The sequence below is a fragment of the Hylobates moloch genome, unplaced genomic scaffold, assembly GCF_009828535.3.
Source record: "Hylobates moloch isolate HMO894 unplaced genomic scaffold, HMol_V3 SCAFFOLD_6, whole genome shotgun sequence".
In the NCBI taxonomy this organism is placed as follows: Eukaryota; Metazoa; Chordata; class Mammalia; order Primates; family Hylobatidae; genus Hylobates; species Hylobates moloch.
The window spans coordinates 97,150,966-97,172,929 of record NW_026652281.1 but is presented as its reverse complement, the minus strand read 5'-3'; the positions used below and the strand labels follow the sequence as shown (position 1 = coordinate 97,172,929).

General features: G+C 35.2%; 1 protein-coding gene across 3 annotated transcripts in view; it reads left to right on the top strand.

Moving 5' to 3' along the window:
• The window catches only part of CDH8 (cadherin 8), a 378,275-nt gene extending 357,830 nt beyond the window's left edge, over positions 1-20,445 (top strand). The window contains exons 11-13 of one of the 3 annotated variants that reach the window (XM_032157533.2): positions 12,327-12,578; positions 13,949-14,131; positions 20,181-20,445. In XM_032157533.2, the coding sequence (XP_032013424.1) occupies positions 12,327-12,578; positions 13,949-14,131; positions 20,181-20,227 (482 nt within the window). In that variant the 3' untranslated portion in view covers positions 20,228-20,445. Of the gene's footprint in view, positions 1-12,326; positions 12,579-13,948; positions 15,984-20,180 lie in introns of those variants that run through there. The other 2 variants (XM_058441060.1, XM_032157532.2) reach the window with 2 other exon arrangements.
• Positions 20,446-21,964: the final 1,519 nt, after the last annotated feature.

Below are 21,964 nucleotides of genomic sequence, written 5' to 3'. Positions count from 1 at the left end.
TTCATAGATCACTTGATGACTCCTGGGTTTTGTAAAGTGAATAGCACAGCCTACTCTCTGTCCATTTTCACTCCAAAATGACAACCATGCAGATATTTACAGAACTCTACTCCTAGATGGCTACAGTGCAGAAAGAGCCTGCCAGGTGATTTTCTGTGTTAAAATGTTCTAATTCATTTTGTGTATAATTGTAAATTGTTGACTAAACATACAGTTTGCTGTTAGTCTAGGAACTTCCACAAGAATCCACCATGATGTTGATTTCTTTTTTCCAAAGCCAAAGTGGACCTTGCTCCAATATTTTATGGCTAGACATACCACATTATTAAATATTATAATATTTGGTAACGAGTCAACACTCCGAAAAAGTTGAGATTATTGACATCAGGTGGCATGACAGAAAATCTAATGAGAAAATGGAAAGCAGTCACAAATAAGCCAACGATCTAATTAGGTGGCTCAGAATATCCAGTTGCTCATGGCAGATTTAGTATGTTGGTACACTTTCAATTAATTATGTAGGAAGTTATAATGGTACTGAAGGAGACTGGCTTCACAAAGACTTAGTTTTTATTAATCCATTACACTGCAACTGTTTCCAACAAGACTCAGTGTTTAGAGTAGAAAGATATAAATGAAGTGTGGATGCTATATTTGTTCATATTCCTAAATATTGGATACTACTGTACATATATCCTTCTAATATGCTGAAAATTTCTGGATTTGGTATTTTTATTGCTTTGCTGGGGTTTTTTTTGTTTTTTTGTTTTTTTGTTTTTTGTGATGGAGTCTCACTGTCTTCCAGGCTGGACTGCAGTGGCGCGATCTCTGCTCACTGCAAGCTCCGCCTCCCAGGTTCACGCCATTCTCCTGCCTCAGCCTCCCGAGTAGCTGGGACTATAGGCGCCCGCCAACACGCCCGACTAATTTTTTGTATTTTTAGTAGAGACGGGGCTTCACCGTGTTAGCCAGGATGGTCTCTATCTCCTGACCTCGTGATCCACCCACCTCGGCCTCCCAAAGTGCTGGGATCACAGGCGTGAGCCACCGCGCCCGGCCAGTTGTTATAAATAAACAACAGATACAACACAGTGATAAGAACTTAATTAAATCTCTTGTCCATACCTACTAAACACAGTGGCATTTTCTTCTTTGTTTTGACCTTCTTACCATTTTTATTTCATTTGACTTAACCAAGAAAATTTGAAATAAATTTGCAAGTCAAATGCCAGGCGACATTTCTCAACAAGGCACAATATCTACTGATCTTCTCTTCATCTATTTATTTTACCATAAATATTTGTCTGGCAAGTGCCGCCATTAACTCTGCCTCCTTTTTCTTCTTGTTTGCATCTAAAAGGACAACCAAAAGTCATAGCTCAATAATTTTAAATAAATAGGATCTAGTCCAAAGTAACATTTCTGTATCAGGGCAACAGATGAAGTACACTAAAACAAATAGAGAATTTGGGTTTGCCTGTTTTATTTTATCTAAAAAATAGACAATGTGGAAAGAACTTGAGATATTTAAATACTAACAGTAATAATAATGGCCAATCCTGTTTTATTAAAAATACAAAGAGAATAAAGTATTTCCCTCTTTCATCTGCAGAGGATATGTTCCAAACCCAGACTGGATGCTTGAAACCACAGATAATACCAAACCCTATATATATACAGTATGTGCTATGTTTTTTCAATCTGAACCGAAATGATTGCTAAGTGACTAAAGGGCAGGGAGTATATACAGCATGAATACGCCAGAAAAAAAGGGATGATTTACATCCCAGGTGGGACTGAGAGGGACAGAGAAAGATTTCATCATGCTACTGAGAACAGTGCACAATTAAAATTTATGAATTGTTTATTTCTGGCATCTTCCATTTCATAGTTTCAGACTATGGCTGACTGTGAGTAACTGAAACCATGGAAAATGAAACTGTGATAAGGGAAGACTACTATAACTGAAAGAAATAAAAGAAAGGAAAGAGGCAAAGAAGGAAGGAAGGAAGGAAGGAAGGAAGGAAGGAAGGAAGGAAGGAAGGAAGGAAGGAAGGAAGGAAGGAAAGAAGGAAGGAAGGAAGGAAGGAAGGAAGGAAGGAAAATAAATTCAGACTGTGGAATAAATTACACAGATAAAAGTGAGGAGTTATCCAGATAGGTACAGTCTATCTTTTTTTTAAACTTGAAGTTCTGGGATACATGTGAAGAACGTTCAGGTTTGTTGCGTAGGTATCCATGTGCCATGGTGGTTTGCTGCACCCATCAACCCGTCTTCTAGGTTTTAAGCCCTGTATGCATTAGGTATTTGTCCTAATGCTCTCTCTCCCCTTGCCCCCCACCCCCTGACAGGCCCCGGTGTGTGATGTTCCCCTGCCTGTATCCATGTGTTCCCATTGTTCAAATCCCACTTATGAGTGAGAACATGTGGATGTTTAGTTTTCTGTTCCTGTGTTAGTTTGCTCAGAAACTCATTCTTTTTTATGAACTCTTTCTTTTTTATGGCTGCATAGTATTTCTTGGAGTATATGTGCCAGATTTTCTTTAAATAGACTTTTTAATTTTTCACAGACTATACGTGTGGGGTATGCAAGGTAGTTTTCGTTCTGAGGGCTCTTCTCTTTGCTTGTAGGTGGCTGAGCCCACACGAGCTCTTCTTTGTGTGCCCACAGAGAGAAACAGCTAGCAGAAGCTCTTTAGTGTCTCTTCTTATAAGGACACTATTTCTCTTGGATTAGAGCCTCACCATTATGACCTTATTTAACCTTAATTACTTCTGCAAAGGCCCCATCTCCAAATGCAGGCATACTGAGGGTTATAGCTTCAACAAAAGAATTATTTATGTATTCAGTCCATAACAAATACTTCTTTGTTTGCTAGAGGAAAAATGATATGTTATAAGGATATTAATGTTGTATGAAAGAATATCCCTTGATTTCCAACTCCAAATGCTTCAAGAATAAAATATCAATAATCAAAGAAGAAATTTCTCCTCGACTAACTATAGGAGATAATTGTTCAATCTGTGTTCCCCTCTCTGAATATAGGACTAATATATCCAATTTCACTTCAGTAAAATAGAATTCTGGTATGCACCTTTTTATCATGATGGTATTTTCAATATTTTAATAAAAGCTTGATTTTTTTTTCCTCTCTAAGGCCTCTTTCTATCTGAACCTAAGCATCCTCAGTTTATTGCTCATGTTTCATGATATGAGTCATGCCCAGAGAAAGGCTTGGAAACCATCAATATTTCTCTTAAATTTTCATACACAACCCCAGGATATATATGCTTTCCAATAGCCTGAAATTGAACTCTCTCTCTCTCTGATTTATTTTAAACCACATGTAACCCTTTACAACAAATAACGTGAAGGGAAATAAATTTAAGACCACAAAATGTAGCTTATGATTACTTATTCATTTATTTACTCAGCAAATATTTGCTGAAAACTCATTATGCATCTGCAATTGGTTATTTGTTACTTGGAAGTTTCTGAGTTTATTTTTGTACCTCTAATGTCTGTCTTATCTCCGTTACTCTATCATTTCTTTGTAATAGTGTTTTGATAAAAATATAAAGTTTTTTGTAACATCATGTAAGTCATTTATCTGGACATATTGGGGACAATTTGTGAAGGAAATTATACAGAAAGAAGTGATATTTGAGCATCGATATAAAGAATACATACATCTTCACAATTCAAATTATGGCTAAGGAGAGGTAGAGAGATTATCAAGCAGAACAAAGAGCAAATGTGAAAGCCCTGAGGAGGGAAGATGTTTGACTCAGAAAAGGCCAGGATGTCTGGAACATACAGAGAAAGGAGAGTGGCAGCACATGAAGCTGGAGAACTAGACAGGGGCTAAACCATGCAGACCTTGGGGAAGAAACTCAAATCTCTAATGTGTAATCAAGTGCAGAAACTCTAAATGTACTCTCTCTCTTCCTCGTTTCCCTCCCCCTCAACACACACACACACACACACACACACACACACATAGATATACATGTTTATCTATTACCCATTTCTATTTGATACAATTTTTCCAGAATAATGTGTTTACTGAATTTTGTTTTTGTTTGGTAACAGGAATTCTTATAAGATTAGAGAGATGGGTAGATAGGTAGTTAGCTATACAGACAGACAGATAGATAGATATTCATTGCTGTCTCATTTTCTAACTTTTAAAAATATTTCTTAGTTCTAATGAATCAGTTAGGTGTTCAGTTCCTTACAACTAAAACCATTCCAAATAGAAGTGGGTTAAACGATGGTATCAATGTTATGAGAATTCCTGCTCTATGCCAAGTCCTGTGCTACAGACTGGGAGTAGAACTGTAACTAAGGCAAGTCGGCCTCAAGGGGCTTATATTTTAATGAAATAAAACATATACATTTTATTTAACAGTATCAATTTTTTTCTAAAGCTTCACAAGAGTAATGCATAAACATTATAAGGGATTAATTGTAGGATGACTGCCTTTAGCACTGTCTCATAACATTCAGTAACAACCTAACAAATTACTTGAAAAACACAATTACATAAAATGAAGAATAAAACTGAATGTTTTTGTTCACAATCAATCTGTTAATCATAATCTGAATAAAAGTTCATACATATTTACATAACTGTACTCTGCTGCCTGAAACTAAGCAGGTCTAGGTACTTGAAAAGAGTTGTTGTTCATTTGGTCTCCTCTTTACTATTTACTTGGCAAATACGTTGTATTTCTCAGCCAAGGAGAAGGAAACTCAATTCTACTACCACTTTAGGAATATTGTCATTGGCGGCATGCCTGGTGCTCTTAGCCCACTTTAAGTCCCCATGAAGATCTTTTGTACAAAAGTCAGTCATAAACAACTGGGTATGGAGAATAAAGCAAGCTTCTGAAAATTGAGTTTTTCTTTTTTCTTGGTATATTATTCATCTGTAAAGCATTACAAAATAATGAGGAAACAGGAAAATCCCTAACTGGGAGAAATGATGGGGAATATGAATACATTTGCTTATTGGTATAGACTGGGGTTTGGTTCCTGTGGATATCAAAATCCACGGGTGCACAAAGTCTCATATAAAATGGCATAGTATTTACACATACTCTATGTACATCCTCCCATATACTTCTAATCACCTCTAGATTACTTATAATACCTAATGCAATGTAGTTATTATATATAGATATATTTGATTGTATTTTTAATTTGTATTATTTTAATTATTATAGTTTTTTTTATTTTTTTTAGTATTTTCTATCCACTATTGGTTGAATCCACAGATGTGGAACCATGGATACAGAAAGTTGACATATTTGAATACCCCTATTGAGAATGTCAGAGACCCAGGAGATAACGTGATGATATGTTTCTATCTCAGTGTAACACAACTGTAGTAGATGGGACATCAGCCTATCGGTTGGATATTAGTTCATCTTAGAGAATTGCAATTGATACTGATCAGCCCATTTCTTAAATTGATCTTGTCAGCATATCCTTCTATCTTTTGGAAACCGTTGTTTTACCCTCAACTTCAAGAGATTTCTTTTTTTAAAATAATGTAGTATGTAACTATGGATTCAGTGATCATTTCCTCTCTTTTTTCATACATTTTTTAACTTCTAGAAAAATTTCTCTCTTTTATCTAACATCTCATTATTAGGACACACTCTTCTGTTTACTCTGCTCAAAAAGATAACATAAATGCAATAAAAGTAATCAACAGGAGCGGAAGCTATAGGGGAGAGGGCAGGCTAAGATTCAGAGACAAGAAGATGATACACAATGAAAACATGAAAGACCGAAAAGAAGGTTGTTGAATAATGTAGGAGTAAAATTGAAGCCAAGTTTAGAGGTAGTGAACAGCCAAGATACTATCACTTATATGACTGTTCTTTCCTTTTACACTATTGACAGCAAATAAAACAAACAAGCAAATCAACCAAAAACAAAAAAAAAGCTAAAGTAAAACTAAAGTAAAAAAAAAAGAGTGCATGTAAACAGACAGACAATTAAAAAATCTTCCAAGAAACACCATTGATCATCTTACCAATTGTTGAAAGTCAAAAGTCTTTTTCTTTTTTAAAAAAATCAGAAACGAAGTAAAGGTGCCTACTATAAATTCCTGTACTCAAAATTGTATTAGAAGTTCTCATTAGTATACTAAGATTTTTTTAAAAAATGAAAACAATAATACTTGAAAAGGAATGAATAAAATCCTGTATTTGCAGAGAATGTGTGACTATATAGAAATACCCCCAATATGATCAGATATATTTTTCTATTCCTTATTTTACTAATTTGCTCTTTAAATCCTTATTTCCTTTCCTCTGATTGCCTTAGGCTTATTTTGCTCTTCTTTTTATATGGCTGATAGTGAAAAATTAGGTTATTGATTTGAGAGCTTTCTGCTTTTTTAATACAGACATTTAAAGCTATAAATTTCCCTCTAAGGACTCCCTTAATTGCAACTCACACATTTTGATTCATCGTATCTTTATTTATATTTGTTTCATATATTTTTTTTAATTTCCCTTTTGCTTTCTTCTTTGATCTATTGGCTATTTAAGAGTACATTATTTAATTTCTACATGTCTATGAGTGTCCCAAATTTCTCCCTATTATTAGTTTCATTCCATTGTGGTCAGACAACCTACTTTGGATTAGTTCTACCATTCTATCATGTATTGTGGTTTGTTTTATGGCCTAGCATATAGTTCACAGTGCAGACTGTTCCAAGTTCACTTAAGAAGAATATTTATTGTACAGTTGTTGAGTGTTCCACAGTGTTAGGTACAGTTTGTATTGTTTTTCAAGTCTTCTACCTTCTACCTTGATTTCTGCCTCATTGTTTTATTTATTATTGAAAATGAGATGTTAGAGTATGCCACTATTACTTTTTAATTTCTAGATATTTTATGCTCAAAAAATAGATATTTTATGCTGAAAAACATAATTGTTTTACACAATTGCTTTGTAAAACAGTTAAGACAAAAAAGGAGAAAAACTATGCATTTATATTGTCTTTTATAAGTCGATAATTATCATCACTGAAACTCTTTTTATTTTTCATGTGGATTTGAGTCACCATCTGGGGTCATTTGCTTTCAGTTTGAAGACAACTTCCTTTAGCATTTCTTAGTAAACATGCCTGCTGGTGACAAATTCTCTCATTTTTTTGTCCATCCGAGAATATCTTTACTTCATATACATATTTATTTTGAAAGATAGCTCTGCTGAATATGATTGTTGGTTGACAATTTTTTTCCTTGAACATTTTGAATATGTTATCCCACGTCCGTCTGGCCTTCATTGTTTCTATGAAATTTTTGCTGTTAAGTGATGAGTCAATTTTCTCTTGTTTTTAACATGTTCTACTTGGTTTTGGCTTTCCGTGTTTTCACTATGATGTGTCTATTTATGAATATCTTTGTGTTTATGTTCTTGGAGTTCCTTGAGCTTTCTGGATGTATAGACTATTTTTTTTTTAATTCAGGTTTTCAATGATATTTTTTCTGTTTCTTTCTCCTTCTCCTCCCCTAGTACACTCACTGCACATTTGTTGGTGCACTTAATGGTGTTATACACTTTTTGAGGCTCTACTTATTTCTCTTTATTCTTTTTTTCTCTCTGTTCTTTAGTTTGTGTATTCTTTATTGTTCTATCTTTGAGTTCACTCATCATTTCTTTTGCCAATTCAAGTCTACTGTTTAGTCACTCTAGTTAATTTTTTATTGTCCCTCTCATGGTCTGTTTCTTTTTGCCAGCTGTTTTCCCCCTGTGGATCATATTTTCTTCATTCTTTGCATGTCTCATAATCTTCTGTTGGAAACTAGGCATTTTAGATTATATAGCAAAACTGGGTACTGGCCTCTGAAGGCTTATTTTGTTTGATTACTTGTTTAATGACTGACTGGGTTGTTTTAGTGAAGTCCATTTCCCCCTCTGTGGTATTAAACCCATGATGTTTCACTTCAGGGAATCTCAAGCATGGGTATGTCCACAGTCACTTTAGAATTACAATTGTTTGGGCAGGGCTCCCCTTGATTGCCTTTTCCCCTCACCATGTCTAGCTATTGAATTCCACTAATTTCCAACAGGATTTCTTTATTGTTTGTAAGGCTGCCTTGGAACCTAAATTACTCTACAGACTAATCCATTCAAATTGGATCTCCTTTGAAAGAGTAGTTTCCTAGGTCAGAGTTTCAGATTAGTTCTGACCCAAGTGAACTCCATAGGCTCTCTCTTTCCAAGATTCCCTGCTTTCTACCCCCCTGGGCAAAATTCTGAGCTATTGGCTCTGGAGCTGGTGTGAAGATTATGGCATGTTTCTCTGAGGGACAGCTAAACCTTAGGACAGAGCATATGATGCTGGGGGAAAAATAGCCTCTAGTCTTTTTGGCTTGCCTCTCTAAGTGTATAGTGGGCTAGAGAAAGGGCGATTGAGGCTCCATATTCTCAGTGGCACAGTGCGCATGAGTAGGGACCAGGAGGAAGAAAAGAGTCCCCGCCTCTTGGCCATACTGACTTAGAACTTAGCTTGAACAGTAAGTAACTTGGAACAGAATGAGAATGTCTGACATCTCACCTTTCCCCCAGAAAATCATCCTCCAACTGCTCGCTGCAGGGAGAGGGACCCCTGTGTTCTTGGCTAAACCAGTTTGGAGTAAAGTTCCTACCTCACTGAGCTGAGACAAGGAAGGACAGGAGTGGGTTCTTGTTCATGCACCAGAGTCTTACCATTCTTACCAAGCTCTAGTCGATTTTCTTGAATAAATGTTTCTTTGTTTGTTGCTTGCCTCCAGATCCATTTCCAGAATCTTTAAATGTTTTTCCATTTATAATTTTCACCAGTTTCACTGGAAAGCACATCTGTAGAGCTCCTTTTCTATCATGCTGAAATGGAATTCTCTGATAAGATACGCTTTTATAAATAAAAAGAAAGTCTTAGAAGATTGCTGAAGCTAAAATCAATGTATAAGACAATTAAATTTTATATACCAGCAGCAGTGAGTTGAAAATGTATTTTTAAAAAGGTAACTACATTTTAAACAGGTTTACTATCACAATAAACTATATACACCAGCAAAAATAAATCTAACAAAAAGATGTGGACATTTTTATAAGCTAAAAACATTTAATTGACATATATTGAAGAACATAAAGAAATTGTCTTAATATAGAAAACTGATGATAAAGATGTAATTATTTCAAAATTGGTCAGTATTTCAATATAACTTCCACCAAGTTTCTTATAGGAATTTTTATAAAACTTTATAATCTGATTCTATATTTTTCAGAGAATAGCAAATGAACAATAATAGCCAAAATATTCTTAAAGAACATGGTATGAGAAAACGCTGTAACCAATATCAAGATTTATGATAAAGCTTTCATACATAAGAAACAGGGTATTCATGCAGGGTTAGAGAATCAGATTATTGAAACAGAATAAAGATCTCTTAAAAGAATGAGGAAGCATAAAAATTTCATTTGTGAGAAAATGATCTTTGACGATCAGTAGGTAAGTGATAAGTAACTCCATAATTAACACTGAGAAACTCAATTTTTAGCATAGAAAACAATCAAATTAATACAACAACCTAAGAATAATTTTATATAATTGAGAATTTTTAAAATAAGGCTTGAAAACACTAATTATAAGAGGTTGATAAAATAAACTATATTAAATTCAAAAATTTAAATGAAATGAAAAGGCATCATGAGTGTTAGAGAAGAAACCACAACTTTGTAGAAGATATTTACAACATTTAAGATATAAAAAATTATTCCAAGAACATTAATTTGAGCTTTGTGAAACTGCTAATATTCTATGGTTTTTGATGTGTAAAATAATGGCAATTTCATTCAGCCTAATGAAAGAACTCAAGTAAATTGAAAACAAATACAATTACCAACCCAAAAATAGGAAAAAAAAAAAAAACAACAACAGATGAGTAGTTAAAAAAGGTATTGATGTTGCCTGGAACTGGCAGGTAAAATTTAGCAAGAATAACTCATAGACTTTCTTTACTCAGTCAACAATTTTCTGCGTGTAGAAAGGAGAGCAAGATAGGCAAATTCCAGGATTAGTAAAAAAAATATATATATAAGTATGAATTTAGTGTTAGACCCACCAATGCTTTTCTCAGTAGTAAAAGAGACAGCTTTGTTCTGCAGCAAGGAATATTCCTGCTGCAGTATCTAAATTATTATAACAGGCTGTTATAAAAGCAGAATACGGAAAGATTGTTTCTCATAGAAATGTCAACCACAAAAAGACAATAGCCTCATTTCAGTTTTATTAATTGTCCCTTGAAGAACAAATTCTATCTTTTGTTTTGAACTATCGTGTATAAAACCATCCAGAAATGTTCTTTGTACTAATTAGCTGTACTCAAACTTGTCACATACTTTCTGAAAATATAACACAACTATATATTCTATATCTGTTTTGAGATAATGTTCCTTGCTTTTAGCTTACTGGTGTTTCCATCTAAGTCATGACAATAAAGATTACCGGATCATTTGGTATATAACTGCTTAACTCCATTAGAAATCTCTTTTTCTCAGTGTATTCAAATTACTATATAATGATGTACAACCAGAAGAAGTTCAGAAAACAATTGTTAAATCAGAGTGCTTTTTCTATTTGACTGCTTATTAGAAAAGCATTATAGGCCTGTTTATATCTTAAACAAAGCAAAATTAAATATAACCATACATCGATTTTGGAGAATGGCTATCAATTTTTGGAAATCCTAGTATAGTGCTATATGGTACAGTAGTTTTACAAAACTGATTTTAAGTCATCTGAATGGGATATCTCACTTAGTTGAGTATTTTGGAAACCAGTAGGAAACTGATGATCAGAAATTGGATGGCAATGGTTTGGAATCATTACTATTACATGCAATGATTAGGTAGCCCAGGGTTCGGGGGTCTGTAATTTGCCAATATTTGAAAAAACAAACAAAAAAAACCCAAATAATTATTTTGCCCAAATAACACTATGCACTTAGTAACCAAAATTGTGTTTATTTGCTTTTGGCTGTAATATCAGTGAGAGTTAATCAGCATTTCCATTTTGAGTAAATGTATATCTTTCAGTAATCAACATGAGAAAGCAGGTTAGCAATTATTATATACAATGTGACTGCAATTCATGAGATGAGGATGAATGACAACAAAATATTTCAACTTGGGGGTGAAAGTTTGAGAACTGTGTATCTAACATGGGACCAATCACTTCTCACTGACCAGTTTTACTTTGAACTGAAGTATATTCTTAAGTATTGCTTAACTGTTGCTCCAGACAACCAGTATATATCTCCATATAATTAACTGTCACACGCAAAATGGAGCACATGCTTTTATGACTTCTCATTTTGTTCTTATTATGTAACCACTATAGGTCTTCTCTACAGAATTTTAATGTATGTGGCATATCTCCTCCAGGTAGTAAATAGGGCTTTTGCTGTATCTTAATGTGAATGCTCTAGGCCATGAATGACCCTCTTTTTAGGTACCTGTGGGGATCAACAAAGTGCATTGTTTTGCAACTGTGTTGTCATACAGTCTATCTTTTAATACAGAGCTTCTCAAACATGTGTTTCAAATATGATGACATTTTATCCAATCAAATTTGCTTAACCTATTATCAGGCTAAATAAAGAAAATCAAGCTTATATATGGTATATGGAGACAAGATAATATATGTCTTCGGAAGGGATACTTAAAGATTATTTTTGTAAAAGAAATATTTTGCATTTTTAACGTGATGACGGTAAAACTCCCTTGGTCCATCGGGGGTCCCATTCATTCAACCTGTTATGATTGTCCTGGTCCATGCTGATTGAAAAAGTGCGGGCTGGGCGTGGTGGCTCACGCCTGTAGTCCCAGCACTTTGGGAGGCCTAGTAGGGCGGATCACAAGGTCAGGAGATCGAGACCATCCTGGCTAACACGGTGAAACCCTGTCTCTACTAAAAATACAAAAAATTAGCCAGGTGTGGTGGTGGGCACCTGTAGGGCTAGCTGCTCGGGAGGCTGAGGCAGGAGAATGGCGTGAACCCAGGAGGCGGAGCTTGCAGTGAGCCGAGATCACACCACTGCACTCCAGTCTGGGCGACAGAGCGAGACTCCGTCTCAAAAAAAAAAAAAAAGAAAGAAAAAAAGTGCAGAGACGAGTCGGGGAGAAAGGCTGAGCAGTCCATTGAAACTGGGAGAGTCTTGAGGTTTGCAAAGGGTTCATGAACTAGAAAAACCACTGTTATTTGGGCAGTCATTTTAAAATGATGCAAATTATTGTAATTTTTACTTTTTCCAGATAATTCCCTCAGTATTTTGGCAAAGCATAATGGATTCAACCGCCAGAAGCAAGAAGTCTATCTTTTACCAATCGTAATCAGTGATAGTGGAAATCCCCCACTGAGCAGCACCAGCACCCTGACAATCCGGGTCTGTGGCTGCAGCAATGACGGTGTCGTCCAGTCTTGTAATGTTGAAGCTTATGTCCTTCCAATTGGACTCAGTATGGGCGCCTTAATTGCCATATTAGCATGCATCATTTTGCTGTTAGGTATGTATTTCCTTCATAGCCTACTGGTCACCCTTTTTCTGATTCATAAATGACTGTAAATAAAGACAGAAAACACATCTATACGGGCAATAGCATTCCCTTGGGGAAGAGGAACTTCCTTTCCTTCTCCACATTTTGAGATCTCTAAGAAGAAGTGAAGAGAAAAAGGGTTGTGGTAGTAAATGTCCAATTGAAGAGGGTTTTCAATGCCTTCTTCAATTCCATCACCAGGAAAACGATGAACAAGGCATAATGGTGGTGGCAATGGGGAAGGGCTTTTATGTTGTTACAACACCATCTATTGCATAAGAAGAACTCTGGGTGTGAGGCACACCAGTTCACTGCAACAGCAGGCTCTACTATGCCCACAATATTGTTTCATTATAGATTGGGTTGCTGAGTCCGTTGGATCCCAAATTTGGTGATATAAAAAGAAAGCAAATAAGCAAACTAAAAATAAGTTTTCTTCAAAATACCATTGCATTTCTCTGATATTTTCCTTGAATATAAACATCAATTTAAAATGACGATTGCAAATTAAGATTCTATAACCTTTTAATTAATAAAGTCCAATTATAACAATGAGATTAGACAATAGGAAAATAGAAAAACAGGAAAGTCATATCTTATCCTACCCTTGAGGAAAAAAACACCATAAAGACGGTATCAGTTACTGTCTTTCTTGTTCCATCTGTCTTGCTCACCCAGTGCCTTGGATTTAAGCATCACTTTGATGACATATTTTGCCCCATTAGCCCACATTTGATTTGGCTGATCTGGCTAGTCGGGTATGTTTTCCTTGCCCTTTCTTCACATTCATGTTTCTCTTCCCAGCTAGAGGCATTCCAGCCCACCCACAAGACAAGTTGGCCATGCAAATTTGACATTCACTTTTTTTAGAAAAGAACATAATTTAATTGGAGAGTGCGTTGAAAAACTGTGAAAGCCCAAGGACCTAGTTCGCTCCTTTTTTTAAATAGAAGGGAGCTTTGGAACCAAAGGATGTTAAAGGACTTGCTTGAGACACACATCAAGCTAGTCATACTTTCAGTGCTATTTTCTACTTTGTGCCACTCACTCTAATGACCATAACAGTATAAAATGTAGCTTTCACCATGAATACATGCATGCCAATTCTTTTAACCCAGCTCTATCACCGTTTAATAAACCAATAATCTGGAACAGTATTTACTCAAAATTTAATGTTCATCCTTCAGAAAGATGTTTAGCTTAATTTTCTAGTAAATATTATTAAAGGTGTATGCTCATACAATTTTGTAAAAATACCCCTCTCTCCTAACATATATAGTGTGTTGCTTGTGAAATTATATGCTTGTTTGGCTGACTGTTATTTAATATTTTTCCTCTAGTCATCGTGGTGCTGTTTGTAACTCTACGGCGGCATAAAAACGAACCGTTAATTATCAAAGATGATGAAGACGTTCGAGAAAACATCATTCGCTACGATGATGAAGGAGGAGGGGAGGAGGACACAGAGGCTTTTGACATTGCAACTTTACAAAATCCAGATGGAATTAATGGATTTTTACCCCGTAAGGATATTAAACCAGATTTGCAGTTTATGCCAAGGCAAGGGCTTGCTCCAGTTCCAAATGGTGTTGATGTCGATGAATTTATAAATGTAAGGCTGCATGAGGCAGATAATGATCCCACAGCCCCGCCATATGACTCCATTCAGATATATGGCTATGAAGGCCGAGGGTCAGTGGCTGGCTCCCTCAGCTCCTTGGAGTCCACCACATCAGACTCAGACCAGAATTTTGACTACCTCAGTGACTGGGGTCCCCGCTTTAAGAGACTGGGCGAACTCTACTCTGTTGGTGAAAGTGACAAAGAAACTTGACAGTGGATTAAAAATAAATCACTGGAACTGAGCATTCTGTAATATTCTAGGGTCACTCCCCTTAGATACAACCAATGTGGCTATTTGTTTTAGAGGCAAGTTTAGCACCAGTCATCTATAAACTCAACCACATTTTAATGTTGAACCAAAAAAAGATAATAAAATAAAACAGTATATGTTAGGAGGTTATAAATCTTGTGGAGTGTGAATTAAGTATGTGGAGTGTCTAGAAGTCCTTGGATATTTGATATTTACCTGACCACCACAGACAAAGATTGGGATCCTGGCTAATCCTTAGATAAATGGTTTAAATAGAGGAAAAAATCATAATTAAAAGGTGCTTTCTTAGAAAAAAAAAATACGGACCTGCAAGGAATCTGCTGCTGATATGTGTCTTCTGCAAGGATTTTTATGAATGCAAATGGTTTTTTCCCCTTCACCAATAAGGATCCCGCCACAAATGATAAAGCAATACTTGGTCTGCTGTACGTTATAACTTTTTGGAGTTTTCAGAGGCCTCCTAGATTATACGTTACGGTGACCACACATTGTACATAATTGTTGGCCCCACTCACCAGAGACTGAATAGCATCTTTAAATATTGTGTCAAGCCTTAAAATATTCACATGTTCGTAATCCATTCCAGGGTGGGGCTTGCCAATTCAGTGGTGGGAGGAGAGAAATCCCATTCAAACATGCTTGTTTTCTAGAAGCAGGATTCCTCGTTCCCTCCTCTTCATCTTCTTCCACAAGGACACAAAGATAAACTGTATCACACAGTGGACTACATAAGAGACAGATGGTTTTATTGCTAGCGCGTGAATTTATTTGTTTAATCCTCGAAATAAATATTTTATTGATGTCCATTAATGCTTTTATTTATTAAGGTTGGTAATCTATAGATTAAGGGGATATACGGGAAAAAACTAAATTATATCCATTAATAATCCTTTAGATTGTTTTATATAAATATATATACAATGAATGTTTAATACATGTACATTTTGATGAGATGAGTATGGCAGGCAATATTATCGAAAGGAGAACTAATAGTCTCTTTAGAGTAGAAAGTGTTATTGTAACTGGTGATGGCAGGAACAGCATTTTCCCAGAGAAACTTTTGGACTGTTTTCTATTTTGTTCATAATCCTAGTATTTGGTGTTTTTACTACAAGCACAAACATCCTAAAGTATATTGATTCCTGTGAATATTTAAACTCTAGACTTTTAGATACCTACATCATGCCCTGCCCAATAAACATGCTTCAAGTTACCCCCACAGTTTTAGAGCAGGAACTGATTTGTACATAATTTCACTGCTTACGTTTTTAGCACTCCTATCCCTGATCTTCATGGTGATGCACAGAATGTCTTAGAATCCAAAAAGGAACAGCACTAGAAGATGTGAGCATATTTAATTTGTAATGCAAACCTGCCATTTAGGAGTAGAAAATGTATGATAAAACTCAAGTATTACATGCAGATCATTTTAATTTTCTACTTTGCTTTAATGCAATATTGTTTATTTACTCCATGTATTGTATTCAGAGAAACTCCTGTATTGTTTCCTACTTTGTGAAATATATTTTTATAAATACCTTTGTTGTCATTAATTTTTTTTTCAATCAGTGGAAGATCTATTAACAGAATCATCAACTCAAACTAAGATTCTAGAATACTCAACCAAATCATCCCAAGGGTCACTTTTGTTTGTAAGACTCTTTACTATAAAGAAACAGAGAAGAGAAATGGCTTGCCAGTGATCACACAGCAAGATACCAGCAGGGACATAAAAGGAACGTGGAACACCTAAAGGCTAGTCCAACTGTGTCATTTGGGTCCTTCTGGAAGCAGACGCATTGGGCAGGGAAAACCTGCAGACAAGTTTGCAGACCTAAAACTTCTAACAATAAAGGGATTGGGAGCAGGATTTGGCAAGAGAGTCTTAGACTGCAGTGCAGACCTGGCAACATCTCTGCCAGTCTGATGGGGGTTCTAGAGTGAAAACATATCCATTAAAGCAGTCAGGCTATGGTCCTCTGTCATCTCAGTCATTAGTGTGGGGCTGCTAAGAAGAGAACGGTTTTTGACTCAAAAACTGAAGGCACGAACTTCTAGAGGCTACCTCCACTGTGACAGAAACAACATGTTTAAATACTATACTAACAATTTATAACTATCCAGTGGCTTAATCAACTTTTTATTGAGTTTCTGTTGCTAAGAATAAGTTATCTTTTATGCGTATTATTACGGCTAGTGAACACTTTTTCTTGAGGTCAAAGGGATGGTCCAACACGACTTTAAAATATACTAGGACTTGGCACAGTGTCTAAAGCAAGTGCTTGGTGAATGTAAATTATTATTAGTAGTTGCAGTAATAATCAATAGTAATATTCCAACTATCCTATGCCTTCCAAATCAAGGAGAGATTATTATTATGTTTTATGTATCTCTTGAACATCAGACTCATTTCTAGTGTACTGTGAAGTGCCCAAAGATTATAGACACACAAATATGTCTAACAGAAAAATTACAGCATTTTTTAAGGAGTATAAAATCTATATCCTCAGATATTGGTAATCAACTGGATAATCTTCGTACAGTGGTTTCTGTGAGCAGGAGATAATGCCTGGTGTACCAGTTCCCCAAATATCGCCTAAGTATTCTCTTTGCCTAGGAACACAGAACAAAAGCTTGAATCTCTTGCTGACTTTCTTTGCCACCACAGTGTCAGCATTTTGCGTTTAAAAGCCTATTTCAGGTCTTGTAACATAGAATAAAGTGACTAATACCTTGATCCTAATAAGATTGACCTATACTTTTAGAGTGTTGTGAATTAAACTAAAAATCTCAGGAACTATCTCTCTCTTTCTCTCTTTCTTTCTCTCTCTCTCTCTCTCTCTCTCTCACACACACACACACACACACACACAACAAACAAACAAAAAACACACATTTTGACTTCAGGTTTTACTTTAGCAATAGACTTGCCAGGACTTTCCCAACCAAAAGAGATTAATAAGGTTCCTAACATTTTCTAAGATTTAAGTATCCCATGCTCAACTTGTTAAATAACACATTTTAAAAACTTTATTGAAATGACTATTTTTTTAAAGCTATGTGCATTGTTGTCTGTTTCATCAACATTGACATAGCAGAAACAAGAGTACTCTCTGCTAAATGGAGAATAACGATTAAGGTGGAGCCAAGTGAGACAAAGTTATCTCCCTCTGCCTACCTCACAATTCAAGGTTTCCACTTAGGGAACTGATGCATCCCTGGGTGATTGGACACAACGTAGGATCAGTTCAGCCTCTACTCTGCCTATGATTTGATCAAATCATATTAGCAAAATGTCTCTTAAACACCCATATATGAATATTAAAGAGTATTAAGGGAGACATTTCTTAATATTTTTATGAGTATAGTTATAAGTTTCTAAACGTTTATAATACGATGATTAAAATATGCTATTTTAAAATTCATGTGTTAACCTTGCCACACAGAATTATGACTTCTAGGGTGTAAGCTTTAAAGTGAAACTGTTTTGAAAAAAATCTGCTGTTAAGTGTATGTGTATATATAGAAGAAAAGGAAACTTAGATTTACTGGTATCACCAGTGAAGCAAGAATGCTTAGAAAGATAGAAATGTGTCTTTGGGAGAGTCTGCTTAATCAGATGCTCAAAGTAAAACAAGTCTCTGCATGAGACTTACAAATCTCCTAGGAGCAGCCGGATTCCACACTGAGACTCAGCAGAGTTCTGGGCTATGCTGTACTTTGGAAAAGGAAAAGCGGGTGCTGAGAGCTAAGTAGCCAATTACTCTTTATAGCCACATAAGGACTGAAGGCAAGTAGGCCCTTCCAACAAGTTGTATTATGCGATCACTGGCTTTGCAGGGAATCTCACGAATGTATAACCTTCTGATTGCCTTTTTGATTGAAAGTTCCATCTGAGATCAGGGCAGTGTAACCAGTAATAAGATTTCAAAAAATCCCATCACTGGCACTGTCGGAAAGGCTGAGCATGACTGAAATCCTATCATTGTCAGTCAAAAAGATAAGGTAACAGCAGGCATCACTATAAAGCTCTATAAATGCACAACTTAAACATGAATATCAACATTAAAAAGAATATATATGTATATCCTTATACATATATTTATAAATATATTCAAGTATATAAATATGCACACATATACACAATTAAGTTACTGGGGATAATTTATAGTTTTAATTTTTCATCTCATAATCTCATGCACTGCCAAAAAATTGAAATTGTGGCTGTCTGTTTTCATGAATCTAAACTTGAATTTGAAAGAAATTGAATTGAAGGTAAAGAGTTTTAAAAACAGGTTTTTATTTGTGAACAAAATAATGGCTCATAATACCTGGGATTAGAATTAAATATGTCACATTGTGAGGCTGTACTTAGACTTTTTAAATGTCATTGTATTTTTTGTGGACAAAATAATTATAGAATATATTTTGCAGGAAATACTTTTCTATATTTTTTCAACTTTAGTACACTTTTATTTGCTATAAAAAGCGTCTTTGCACTGTTACTCAGCCAAACAGTGTTGAATGTATTATTTGCCCTTGTAATTATTGCTTCTTATGATAATTGTAGAAGAGCATGTCTTTATGATCTATCATTTTAAAAATACATTTATTATCATTGTAGTTTTAGTCAACGCAAATTTATGGATTACATGGTATACTGTTGCTACTGAAGATATTCTAGTCCTAGTATTTTGAGCACAGACCTAGTGTTATGGAGGACCATAAGATTTAAAACTCTCCTGACTTGATGGACTATCTGAGGAACAATAATTTTGTCTGCCACATTTACTGAGTATCTATCAATACAGAAATTAAGCTACATGGTTGATACAGAAAGATTAAATACAGTAGCATTCTCAAACTTATTTTCTTTACTTTTAAAATGTACCTAATCAATCTCATAAGAACTAATTGTTGAATTTTTTTTAATCTATGGATAAATACTATTTGAGTCTGGGTTTAAGTTTGGTTGGTCTGACACTAAATCCCCTTAACTTTCAACTAAACAGTTATCTGTTATAATTACAGTTATCTCTGTAATTATAATATGAGACTTTTGATGATAAGAAATAGAAACTAAGTTATATATGGTGCTATGGAAGTACTGAGGAGGAAGTAAGGGGCCCCATATGGGAAGACTCAAGAAGGCGTCACCAGTGAAATTTTCCAAAAAGACGGGAACTCAAGAATGGGTGCAATAGAAATCACAGCTTTTCCAAATACTAAAAGGGAAAATTATAAAAGGCACCAATGGTACATTTTTGGACATTCAGAAAGATCCAGAAATTAGGTGCTTATAGGACACTCTAGATTTGCCAAATTGTAGTGTTTTATGGATAGGAAAAATGAAGTTCAGAAACATTATAAGGAATTTTCAGGGTTAAATTACACATCAAATATGTGAGAGAAACAAATTACATGCTGGTATTTGGGGTCATTTCCTGAGCTGTAATGTTGTAAGTGTTTTTGTATGTATTCTCCTCCTTCCTTTATGTGTGGAAGTTTCATCTAGGTCTCAAGGTTAGTAGGCATTTGCTGGAGAAAATGGTGCCTTTGGGTACTATTTCTCCAACTTGAGTTACCTGCCACCATCTAATTCACATCTTGAATGCAAGTATTATTTCTTGCAAGTATCCCTACTAATAGATAATAGATATTTCTATTATTATCCACAGATTACAGAAGAGGGTTGCTAGGAGGAATATCACAAGATGCTGTCTGAAGACAAAGACTGTGGAAAACCATGGCTTCAATGAACTCAGAGGTCAGGACCAGAAAAGGAAATGAGAGGTCACCAAAGCCAAATGTTAATTTCTTGGGATTTCTTCTGTACATGCAAAGAACTTCAGGCCATCCTATGATTCCTCATAAATAAGAGGAAGATTTTAACAATTATGCTCTAAGATGGAACATGACAATTTAGGAGTCATTGGGCTCAGCCCCTGCCCTTTCCAATGTTGCTCTGCTTTAACTACAGATATGTCTAATGGTTTTCTAAATTTTCTTTAACTTAACCTCTAAAGTTTGAGAGCTATGTCATCTTTGTCAAGTCTGATTGTTGAGTATGCGAATGGATGTTTTTGGCTCAATGTTAGAGCCAAAATTTATAAATAATAATTATTTATACACAATGATATTGCAAATAAACTTTAAAAAAGACCTTTAAACATAAAAATTCTTTTCTATAAAATACATACTAGGTACCAGTAACAGAAAAAGGATACACACACCACACTTCTCTTGCCTTTCAAGACATGGAATTAAATTGGATAAATTACAGAAGCAAATAAATGATAAAACAATTGATTTGGCTATCCTGTGGAAGAGCTAAGCGGACAGGGTTTTTAAAGCACAGAGAAAGAATATTTATCTAAGTCTACCAAGGCAAGATACCTTTCTTGAGGCTGTGTTAGAATGAGTCCTGGAGGGAAGCAAATCTTGGACAGAGAGTATCAAAAAGTAACGCCAGTTTGAGGTCCTGACATCTGAAAATAAATGGTGATGTGAGGGGATCTCTCAATGGGCTTCATTATTGTGTTTCTCAATGTATGAAATTCTCCAAGTTACAAAAACAATCAGTATCCTTATATATTTAAGAAATAGGTACCAAAGAGTTCCCATTCATTTGGGTGCTGGGAATACAGCATTGAATAGGACAAAGGAGGTTTTTTTTTCAAAGAGCTGGTAAAATGGAAGAAACGTAAATAAATAGAAATACAAAAACTTGATACGTAGAACAAAATAGATGGATGAGAAACTAAATGTTTTACTTACAGTGGACAGAATGATATTTGACTTGCCATGTGAAGATTTGTAATCAAGGAAAACCATAGTAAAGGGTTTGGGAATGTTTATGTTAGTTGTTCTCCTGGACTGAATCAGTGGCATATACAAGAATGAATATGAGGTCCAGATTATAATGGTTAAAGGTGAAAGAGATGCAACAGATGTGGAAACCTGGGAGGAGACCATATTATCGAGGTTCTTGTCAATCAAGATAAGGAGCTCATGTTTACTTAATGTAAAAGAGAAGGCAATTGAAGGGATCTAAAAGCAGGGGGATGATATGATATGATCTGATTTATATTTTAAAAATAATCACTCTTGCTCTATATGAAAATCAGACTGTAGGAGACATGAATGAAAGTGGGAAACCCAGATAGAAGATTTTTATCATAAGCCAAGAACATATTATCTTGACGTTATGGAGTGGTAATACAAATAGAAGAAATACCCAGAATTCATGTATATTTTGGATATAAAATTGGTAGTAATGGTAGTTGCATTACATGCTGAAAATAAAGATGGAATCTAAAAATAACTCCCAGAGTTTTTGGCTTGAATGACTATGTAATTCGTGGGGCCAATTACAAAGTTTAAGAAGACGACAAGTGAATTTGTTTATCAAAGGCTGACTTCCTAACTTGTCTAATAGTGGACAACAGAAAAGGATAACAGA